At 35.3% G+C, this 12,011-nt stretch overlaps 1 protein-coding gene across 1 annotated transcript; it reads right to left on the reverse strand.

The window, feature by feature from the left end:
- Positions 1-5,674: 5,674 nt before the first annotated feature.
- On the reverse strand, positions 5,675-8,144 carry LOC137242063 (zinc finger protein weckle-like). The gene is made up of 4 exons (XM_067769429.1): positions 7,868-8,144; positions 6,767-7,807; positions 6,344-6,693; positions 5,675-5,855 (listed from the first exon to the last, which is right to left on the reverse strand). Exons 1-4 carry the CDS (start codon positions 8,060-8,062, stop codon positions 5,759-5,761), a joined length of 1,683 nt encoding a protein of 560 aa, XP_067625530.1. The 5' UTR covers positions 8,063-8,144; the 3' UTR covers positions 5,675-5,758.
- Between the last annotated feature and the right edge of the window lie 3,867 nt (positions 8,145-12,011).

A 12,011-nucleotide genomic window follows, 5' to 3' on the forward strand; every position in this document is an offset into this window, starting at 1 on the left:
TGCGAAAATTACTATGATTCGTGCGCACGGTTCGAGGTTTTCCTAGGAAATTTTTCGGTTTTTCGTAAATATCTTTTGATAGAAGCAAAAATTTAGTAATAATTTACAACAGGGGTCGACTGTTAATACGCGTCCAAAACTATTTGGATAGGTGTCAAACGACGCGTTGTTGATCCTTCAATATATACATTAACCTAGGTCAATTTGTATGGACGAAAGTTAACCAATATCGCGCCATCGATTTTTCGATATGATTTGGGCTCAGGAAAAAAAGTTCCACTACGCATACGCAAAAAAATAATTTTGAAGCCTTTGAAAAAAAATGGCGAAAGGGTAAATTTTTCGACCAAAACACTCCACAAAACCCAAAAATATTATCGCCAACGTTTTTACAGCAGTTTTTTGAAAAAAAAAAAAATATTTTTTGGGTTTTGGGGAGTATTTGGTCGAAACATTGACCCTTTCGCTCCGAGTGTATTTCTGCAGATGCCGTTCGGAGTCGGCATAAAACAAGTAGATCCCGTCCCGCCAATTTGTAGGAGAAATTAAAAAAAAAGGAGCACGACGTAAATTGGAAGAGAAGCTCGGCCTAAAATCTCTTCGGAGGTTATCGCGCCTTACATTTATTTATTTATCTTATTTCTAACGGTTCTGATCTGGACTCTTTTGCCGGATGGTACGCAAACAATAACTTATTTTTAAATTCAAACAAATGCTGTGTTGTGTCTTATTCCATAAAGCCAACTGCAACATACTTTATCGTCAAACTAAATGCTAAATCTCTTAATCGTTGTCAAGAGAGTAAAGACTTGGTTGTAATTTTTGACTCCAAAGTCTCTTTTTCTAGTCACATTGATTTCGTTGTTTCAAAATTTGTTGCAATGGTTGGGTTCAGTAAACGTAACACCAGTGACTTTAAGGACCCTATGACGTTGAAGGCACTTTATGCATCCTTGGTCATAAGTGATATTGAATAATGCTCAATAATATGGGATCATTTCTATGAATCTAGCTCCTATAAAATTGAGAAAGTTCCAAAATTTTTTACAAAATTGCTTTACGAATGCTTCACTGGCCAGACGGCACACCATCATATACCAGCAGTCACAAATTGCTTGGTCTTCAGGCTTTGCATGACAGAAGAACTTTTATCTCACTCATGCTTGCCTATAATGTAATAAACTTTAGCACGAATTGCTTTGATTTATCTAATTTGTTCATTCCGTACATTCCACTGCGTGATCTTCGGCATAATAGATTATATATCGAAATAAGTCATAAAACGAATTATGCTATGAATGAACCTATAACTAGGACTATACATCTAGCAAATCGATTCAGTAGTGTTATTAATTTTAATAACAGCTTATATAAGTTTAAGCTTGAATTGTTTTCTATTTTTAACTAGTCTGTAAGAAAGCATGTAGTTATCGACATGTAAAAATTGAAGTAGATTATAGTCAGCGCAAAGCATTTACACCAAAGGCATGTCTCAATTGCGTGAATCCAATTTCACGGGGTTGCCAGCACAATATATAGCTTCCCCCACCCAATTGTCAACTCACCTAACCGTGGCGAATCCTGTTTCATTGACAGCCGGGGCTCTGGCCTAGAAGGTTTAATGTGGTCATATAAATCGTTCCCGAGATGGTCGGACTAATACCTTAATAGTGCTTTGTTACCGGGACGTACCGGATTTATATCCGGGAAAGGACCATCAACATTGTCCCAAGCCGTCGGGGAGTGTTTTATCGCTAATACAACAACAACAACAAAGCATGTACTTTTAGACTGAATGAATTAAATAAATAAATAAAATGCGCGCACAAAGAAATGACTAGTAATTCAGATTGATATTATTGACAGGTTGCCTTAGCACATTTTTTTTTAACAGCTGACGACTTAGCACATTTACACATCATTGCCCACAGCACGTAAAATTAAAAATTTAAATATTTTTTTTTTTGTGTGCCGGGGCTCTGGCGACCCTAAGTTCCTCATGGAACTAGGGGGTTGGGAGGGCGAGATGGCCTAGAAGGTTTAATGTGGTCATATAAATCGTTCCCGAGATGCTCGAGCTAGTAGTACCTTAATAGTGCTTTGTTGTCGGAACGTACTGGATCTATATCCGGCAAAGGGCCATCAACATCGGTAACACTCCCCAAAGCCTTCGGGAAGTGTCTTTATCGCTAATACAACAACAACAACAAAGCATGTACTTTTAGAATGAATGAATTAAATAAATAAATAAAATGCGCGCACAAAGAAATGACTAGTAATTCAGATTGATATTATTTACAGGTTGCCTTAGCACATTTTTTTTTTAACAGCTGACGACTTAGCACATTTACACATCATTGCCCACAGCACGTAAAATGAAAAATTTAAATATTTTTTTTTTTTGTGATCGATGTATTTTGAATTCAGTTTTAAAACTGCATTAAAATACAGTTTTTCAAAAAAAGTGACTCAGCACATTTTCACATTAAGCTAACGATATATAAAAATAGATTTCGACCCCTATTGTAAATGATTACCAAAAATTTGTTTCGCGTTTCGGACTAATGATACAGAGGTCAAAATACCTCTCCCGATGGACACATATTAGAACTTGGCGGTTATTCAAGACTAATACCTTAATTAACTATACATACACACATATTTTTAATAGAAATATAATAAGAAAAACTAGTTATTCCGCCATATTTTAAATCATGTAATCATAGTAAACAACCCCGATCACCTGTAAAATGACTATTCGATTACTTAAAGCATTCGCTAAAAAGTGGTTTTCAAACATTTTTGTAAACGACTGGTATATTGCATTATTTATATATTTTAAAATGTTTGCTTAGCTGGCTGCTCATATTTTGGGTTGGATTTTATATAAGGTGCCACGATTTTCCAACTTTTGTTGATTTGTAGGGGTAGAGGGGGTCCTAAAAATCACAAAATTATCATCCGCAGCTCTAGGAAACTCTTATTTTATGAAATATAAGATTTTTAATTTCCAAATTTAGTAAAATTTCAACTTAAGTCCTGCACTTAAAACTCGGGTCGCACATGTCGATATGGGTATCAAAAGACGCGTATTTGCGTCAAGATTCAGAATCCGAAAGCAGGAACTATATTTTTTATCTCGTTTAAAAGTTATTCGGGGAAAACACGTCGGTACTATTGTCACTTTTTTCGTTGTTGCAATTAAACAAACGAAAACAAATGAAGGGGTGAATAGTGTTGCCAACTCCGCAACAATATCTTTTTATCTTGGTAGAACATTATGGCGCGTCGACATAAATGCAAACAAACATACACCATCAATGTATTTTGTTTTTGTAAAACACTTAATAATTTGTAGTCTAATATTATTTGGGGTGCTGCGCAGAAGGTTGTACTACGCAGAAGGACATCACCGTGGCGGTAGCCACGGTTATACCACACACCCGGACTTGGCATGGCGTAGCCCAGGGTTATTTTTTATAAGCGCGGCCGAAGGTCGCCTATGCAGAAAGTGTTCTACGCATAATTACCGTTGGAATCAGCATACAAATCTCTATAAAGTCCGGTTTTTTATTTATTTTTTTTTGACAAATGTATGTATTCTGCACTTGTTCCAATTAAATACATTAATTTCAAATTATTCAGAGAATTACAAAACAAAGTACATTGATAGTGTATGTTTGTTTGCATTTATGTCGACGTGCCACCACCTTATAATGTTCTACCAAGATAAAAAGATATTGTTGCGGAGCTGGCAACACTATTCACCACCTTCATTTGTTTTCGTTTGTTTAATTACAACCATAGTTCAATTATGTACAGGTTGGCTCATCTCATCAGCTGATTTTATTTATGTCATTGCATGGTCGAAGGGATTGTCAAAAGGAGATGGCAAACTCAAAATGAAGGCAACACATTGGCAACATTTTACTTACCTGTGTATAGTATAGTATACCTGTATATAGTTGAACCATGATTGCAACAACGAAAAAAGCGACAATAGTACCGAGATAAGAAATATAGTTTCTGCTTTCGGATTCTGAATCTTGACGCAAATACGCGTCTTTTGATACCGCTATCGACATGAGCGACCCGAATTTTAAGTGCAGGACTTAAGTTGAAATTGAACTAAATTTGGAAATTAAAAAGCTTATATTTCATAAACTAAGAGTTTCCTAGAGCTGCGGATGATAATTTTGTGATTTTTAGGACCCCCTCTACCCCTAAAAATCAACAAAAGTTGGAAAATCGTGGTACCTTATTCAAAATATTCCCCCATATTTTTTCTATTAACTATATTTTATAAACGAATATTAGCTGTGTTTCTTTTTTTTTACATTTATAGACGTTTACGCTTAAACTTTATATGGACTGCTAAGCGGCAAACTTGAAATGCACCTCTGAAATTGCTGCGCATAAAATTTGTACTACTAAATTTCAATACGCATTATACTCAGATGTGACTGAAATATGTGTCTATGTTTCACCTCTACACAAATTCTATGTATCACCTCTTAAAATGGTACGTGTCCACTATTCATCGCAACTGATTCAGCTATATGTTATACATTATGACCACCAGAGGTTTCCGATTTTAGGTACACCCTGTTCTGTAGCTAGTTATTTAACCACTGCCGCTAGATGAGTCTGCTAAGCATTATCTAAGCGAGGATAAAGGGCCAATTAATGGTGACTTATCCATAACCAGATAAAGTAGCTGATCGAACCTACCTTATGGAAATCAATGTAATCGATTAATGGTGCCATACCATAACACTAACGCCATAACCATACCATAGTCAACCAATTGGTTTTTGGTTTCTCGCCATATTCATAACCTAAAAATATGTATTTGAGTAGATTTTATTCATTGTTTTGGATACGTTATGACTAAGAGACTTATTTTTTGTGGAATATGTTCGAGATGGTTGTGGATATGGCTATGGTTACGACTATGGCGTTAGGGTTAAGGAAGTTTAGCGTTTTTTTACGCGCAAACGTAAAGGCATACGCTTGTAACATAAAACACGGCTATTAATATGAAGTCTGATTTTCTATAGACACATTTAAAAGAAAAGTTTGTTTAACGCAAATGAACAATAAAAAAAACTATTTCCGCTGTATTTGGAAGGATACAAAAAAAAATAAAAAAAAAGTGTCCTAATCTGTCTCAACATAAGCTTCGAATTTAGGGACTGACTTTTACAGCCATTTGTGCGTCCCAGTCTAATGTATACCTGCATTTTAAACAAATTCTGTATCGAAAGGTTTATTGAATTGGCATCAGGTTTTTATGCACCACAACAAACAATTATTGCTTTCTTCAACAGTCAACCGAAATATATTCGACACTATTCTCTATTTATCCTTGCATAAATTATAAGCTAGCTGACTTGCCTTTGTTCTGCCACATTTAGGTGAGTGCAACTCACGCAATATGATAAGAAATGAATTAAAGATAATGGATGATTACAGAAATGGCTTACCTTTATGCCGAAAAGAAGGATGCCTTCTTTTGGATAATTCTGTTAAGTGAACTATTTAAACGTTTAGATCCGTCTTTACGGATAAGCACTTCTCATTGTTGAATACAGAATCTTAGTTTCATGGATGTGTCTGATCAAATGGATGCGAACCTGCACCCTAAGTATTCTAGCCATAGAGAAAACAAAGATTATTATATTATTGAAATAAGGTTTATACTAAATATTTATTAAAAAATAAAATCCGTCTTGGTTGTAATATAATTATATAATCATCACTTTGTAGTTTCATCTTGTGGTAGTATTGAAGTTCTAGGGGCGTAGCCGTTTTGTTTGGACATCAACGGTCTAAAGTTTGTTCCGGTACGCGCGCTTAAAAAAAAATTGCAGTATGAAACAAATGTATGTACTTATTATAAGGGCATGCTGATTTATTTCTATGAAAAATTTGCATTTAACCTAAACTCTAAAGTAAATTTCAAACCCTATTTCGAAAAAAAAAGAAAACTTATTCTGTCAATATTTATGTTAAAGTTGTCCCATAGCTTAAAACCTTCGTTGTGGTAGGCCGGCTTCTTTTATAATTGGGCTGTCTCGAAATTTACCATAAAGCCATGCAATTTGATCCACTCTAATGTGGGTATATACAGTTACTCACAAAAATAAGTACACACTTGGTTTATGCTGAAAAAAACTCAACTGCAGTGGCTCACAGCTTAGCAAAAATAAGTACACACTTGGTTTATGCTGAAAAAAACTCAACTGCAGTGGCTCACAACTTAGCCACTGCATTTGAGTTTTTTTCAGCATAAATCAAGTGTGTACTTATTTTTGTGAGTAACTGTGTGTATTATACTTACACAGCTCTTAATTCAGCTAATTTCGGTACATTTTTCGTATATTGTACTGCACCAGAAGCTTCGAGTGCAGCTAATTCATTCGGATGCATAGTCTTTTTGTGTAGGCGGCAACTCGAACCAGTGGAAAATGTTTTTTCACAAAAGTCACAAGCATATGGTCTTAGACCAGTATGGGCGATCAAGTGATATTTTAGAGCCTTAGGTCGTTTAAATGCGCGCCCACACACATCACATTTGTGTGGCGTTAAATCGGAATGTACTAGCATATGACTAGTTAGCGACGCATTGCAGGTTAGTTGTTTACCACATTCAGTACACATGAATTTGTCTCCATGCCTCTCCAAGTGTTTCTGTAGAAGTTTTATAAATTTATTTGATTACTTTGTTGTTTGTTTTTAAAAGAGGTGAGACATTATTTATTACCTTGAGCGAAGACTTCTCCTTGAAAATTCTACCACATATTTTACATACATTAGGCTCATAGTTGGGGTGTTGGGCCAGCATATGCTGCTTTCGCTGTTTCTTTTGCGGAAATACCTGACCACATACTTCACAGGTAAATGAATGGTTAATGTTAGTGATCTTGTAAGTCTTGATTTTCATGTTTGCGCTATGTTCCATTCTTATATGGTTGGATCGTAAACCCTTTCGTAAGAACGTTTGTTCACAATGCGGACAATTCCATGATTTGCCATGTTGTTCTTTCATATGTTGTTTCAAGTCGGCTTCGCTCTCAAAAGTGCTTGTACAACGTCGACAATTTAATAATCCATGTTTCTGTTTCATATGTCTGGTGTAGTTACTGCGGCGTTTAAATTTCTCAGAGCAATTATTGCAGAAAAGTTTGCAGGTTTCATTTTCAGGTTTTTCCATTGATTTTAAAATAGCACTTTTGACTACACTTTTTCTCTTAGGTCTATCTTTAAATGTTGATAAATTTTTTCTATCTTTTAATTTTGTAACTTTTTTTTCTTTTAATTTTGATAAACTTTTCTTCTTATCACTACTATCTTCGCTACTACTGCTGCTTCCGTCTTCCGATGACGAAGATTCGTAGTCAATATCTCTTTCGTCGTCGCCGCCAAAAGGATCATCAATTTCCATTTCTTTGTTATCTTTTGCTATTGCCTCCTCTTGATTTTCTATTTTTGATACTTTTTCATTTTTTACATCAGCTAGGGGGGCTGGCATTGGGATATCAGCCTCTACAAAATCCGCAACAAATATTTCCTCAACTGGTAATTCCATAGCGTTTTGGGGTATCATTATTTCATCTTTAAAGGGGTTGATGCCATAGCTTTCGAGTAAAATTTGTAAATTTGCTGTTGACTTATTGATTGCTTTTTGTAGGTCATCGTACATTTGTTGCACCTTATTCGCACGCTCGCTGAACTTAATTAGAGAAAGCACTACCTCATGACACTCTTCACAAATAATTTGTGGAAGTTTATCATCCTCCTTGATCTGGAACAAAGCGTGAAAATTGGTTAACCAAATATAAATTTGTTTATTCATCTCACTTACATGAATACGAAAAAATTCCAGTATAACATTTGCCAAATCTCTATGGCACTTAAAAATACTTTCATTCATTAGCTCCTCTGGTTCTCCAGCAACAACATTGACGTATTGAGCATTAGCTTTTGCACAGAGGCGACACCAACTTTTCCACTTTCCCCCCAAAACAGGATCAACGAAAATATCAGCATTTTCTGCCATTGTCAATTCACTTAATTTTTATTGAACTAAATATTGAACGCTTCGCTTAATTTACTATATGTCAAGATATCTTTTTGTTAGAAATGAGAAACTCTTTACGGTTATCGATAGTTTAAGAGAGCTATCGAATCATTTCCACACAACCCAACATGCATTCACACTAATTTTCACTCAACTTTCAAAGCTAGAGTTCCAAAAAAAAACACGTTTTGGAGCAAGGAACGCGAATTCGAAATCAAAAATTAAATATTTTGCTTTTGTCGAGAGATATTTCAAAACACAATAATGATTTCGAACGTGATGGAATCACCAGGTGAAGTAAATAAAAAAAGACAGAAGATGTACGCATTCTGAAACGGTAGTGATATATTTTCAACGGTCAGAAGAGGGTAAAATTTTTACCCGATTTGAAAAAATAGGAGTAGAAAAATAAATACTGTTATAATCTCTCCAATGAGCCGAATTATCAACATGATGCTGTATACGTTTAATTCAATCACGTATCTTTATTCCAGTTAAAAATTATCAATTAATTACAAAACAATTTAGACTGCAGCTTATTAATTCAGCGTATGATGATCAACGTGGTGTTCTCGTCTCTTATACTTTTTTTTTTTTGTTTTTAAGATCGGAATTGACAATTTCTGATCAGGGTTGCCACTCGGCGATTTTTGGACTATTGCTGTTTCGCATTCCTCAACATCTCCCTTTGTTAGGAAATATCATAATCCCTCTACCAGGTCGGCGGTTTACGAGTCCTGCGACTCGATGATGGGGGAATATTTTATATAAGGTGCCACGATTTTCCAACTTTTTTTTTCGGGGGTTGGGGGGAGTCCTAAAAATCACAAAATTAGCATCCGCAACTCTAGGAAACTCTTGGTTTATGAAAAAATAGCTTTTAAATACCGAAATTTGGTAATATTACGACTTAAGTTTTGCACTTAAAATTCGCATCGAACTTGTCGAAACTAGTATCCAAAGACGCGTATTTTCGTCAAGATTCAGAATTCATTAGCGGAAACTATTTTTTTTAAACATTTTTAAAGTTATTAGCGAAAAACCGGCCGGTACAATTATCGCTTTTTTTTCGTTGTTGAAATTAAACAAACGAAAACAAGGAATGCATACATGCGTATTCGTTAAACTATCAACGATTATTTGATAGTGCCAGATGTGTACAGTATAACTATTTTTGCCATTGGCTTCGCGTACGACTTCAACTTTGGCAATGCTTCGACTTCAACACGTAACGAAAAGTTAATCGGGAAAATTTTAGAATAGAACCCCCCAAGTTCGGAGTTAAACTTGGTATCAAATGAAAGAGGGAGTTCTCCCGATCACAAATATATATAACTTAAAGTGCGCAGACTTATAGTTTACGAGTTATTTGATGTTAAAGTTTGCAAATTTAGCAAATTTCTATAGCACTTTCACTTACAATTTACACATCTTTCAAAACCTTTGTGCACATAAATATCTATATAAATTGGCAACGATACACTTAAATTTCATTTTAGTATATTTCTACATATTATTCTTGCATTGTTTTTACTTAATATAAAAGTTTTTATTAAATCAATCGCGCTTTTGTAGCAACATTCACATTTATGTATATATATATTTTATTGATGACATTACAAATCTGTCCCGAACTCGGGGGGTGCTAAACTAAATCGCTGCCAGTTAATCTGTTATAGAACAATTTTGCGGATCAAAGCGAATAAAACTGCAAGCCGTTCTGTTGTAATCTTAACACAGACTGACATAAGTGCTTTTTCTGCGCTACTTCGCTTTGACACCGCCATAAAATAAACAATACAACTTTACTTACTTCGCTTTGAAATAACCAAAGCATATTTGCAAATCTTCCTCTATGTCTGTCAAAGGCTACAAAATCCTGCCATAAGTCTCAGACCTAATGCTTATTCATTTCATTCTGTTTACCATATTGATTTTGTTAGCTTTTTTACATGAACTCGAAAACATCTGGAATTTAAAGCTTATTAAAGAAAAGCGTCGCATTTTTTGGACATGAAATAGGAAAACCTGACAAATTTGAATTTTATAAAAGAAAAGCGCCGCAGGCGGAAATTTTTCTATGTTTCGTACATAAAGTGGGAAATCTCACAAATTTTAACTTTAGGAAAGAAAAGGGTTTCCTCGGAGCCTTGTAGATTGACGCATCTATAGCCAAGTTTAAATGGAAAGCTTTAAAGTTTCACGCCATCCCCGTTTAGCACCATTCACAATTTGATCCAATGTTCTATCTATAACGGTTCAATTTTTACCGCACACTGATGGGTTAGTCGATCAGTGCTGATTAAAAACCGATTAGTGTGCATATCTCTTGAACCAAGCAGGATAGGAAATTTTTTTTGGGCAATATGTAGGTATCCATTTGTAGATTAAATGACAATTTGATTGAGAGTTCCATAATTAACCCTTCAATGAAAAAATGGAGTTTATCTGTACACATATGACCCCGAAACCCGATTTGGCGCCATATCTCTTGAACTGCGCAAGATTTTCTAAATTATATTTTTGCATTAGATAGCCATCCCCGTTTAGCACCATTCACAATTTGATCCAATGTTCTATCTATAACGGCTCAATTTCTACCGCACACTGATGGGTTAGTCGATCAGTGCTGATTAAAAACCGATTAGTGTGCATATCTCTTGAACCAAGCAGGATAGGAAATTTTTTTTTGGGCAATATGTGTGTATCGATTTGTAGATTAAATGACAATTTGATTGAGAGTTCCATAATTAACCCTTCAATGAAAAAATGGAGTTTATCTGTACACATATAACCCCGAAACCCGATTTGGCGCCATATCTCTTGAACTGCGCAAGATTTTCTAAATTATATTTTTGCATTAGATAGCCATCCCCGTTTAGCACCATTCACAATTTGATCCAATGTTCTATCTATAACGGCTCAATTTCTACCGCACACTGATGGGTTAGTCGATCAGTGCTGATTAAAAACCGATTAGTGTGCATATCTCTTGAACCAAGCAGGATAGGAAATTTTTTTTTGGGCAATATGTGGGTATCCATTTGTAGATTAAACGACAATTTGATTGAGAGTTCCATAATTAACCCTTCAATGAAAAAATGGAGTTTATCGGTACACATATGACCCCGAAACCCGATTTGGAGCCATATCTCTTGAACTACGCAAGATTTTTTAATTTTATTTTTGCATTAGATAGCCATCCCCGTTTAGCACCATTCACAATTTGATCCAATGTTCTATCTATAACGGCTCAATTTCTACCGCACACTGATGGGTTAGTCGATCAGTGCTGATTAGAAACCGATTAGTGTGCAGATCTCTTGAACCAAGCAGGATAGGAAATTTTTTTTTGGGCAATATGTGGGTATCCATTTGTAGATTAAACGACAATTTGATTGAGAGTTCCATAATTAACCCTTCAATGAAAAAATGGAGTTTATCGGTACACATATGACCCCGAAACCTTATTTGGCGCCATATCTCTTGAACTTCGCAAGATTTTCTAAATTTTATTTTTGCATTAGATAGCCATCCCCGTTTAGCACCATTCACAATTTGATCCAATATTCTATCTATAACGGTTCAATTTCTACCGCATACTGATGGGTAAATCGATCAGTGCTGATTAAAACCGATGAGTGTGCATATCTCTTGAACCAAGCAAGATGGAATCGATTTTGTTTTTGCATATTGTAGGTATTCACGTGTAGATTAATCCACAAGTTGATTCAAGGTTTTATCATTTACGGGTCAGGCGGTAGGAGGCTTAATCAGTTAAATCGGTTAAAATAGCGCGATGTTCTAATCCAAGTTTTCTATTTTTAGGACATGAAGTGGGAAAATCTCACAAAGTTTCACTTTAGAAGAGAAAGGGGTTTCCGAGGACCCTTGACCATTGACGCATCTAATGGCAAATTTGGATGGA

This window comes from Eurosta solidaginis, chromosome 2 (assembly GCF_040869045.1).
Source record: "Eurosta solidaginis isolate ZX-2024a chromosome 2, ASM4086904v1, whole genome shotgun sequence".
Taxonomy (NCBI): Eukaryota; Metazoa; Arthropoda; class Insecta; order Diptera; family Tephritidae; genus Eurosta; species Eurosta solidaginis.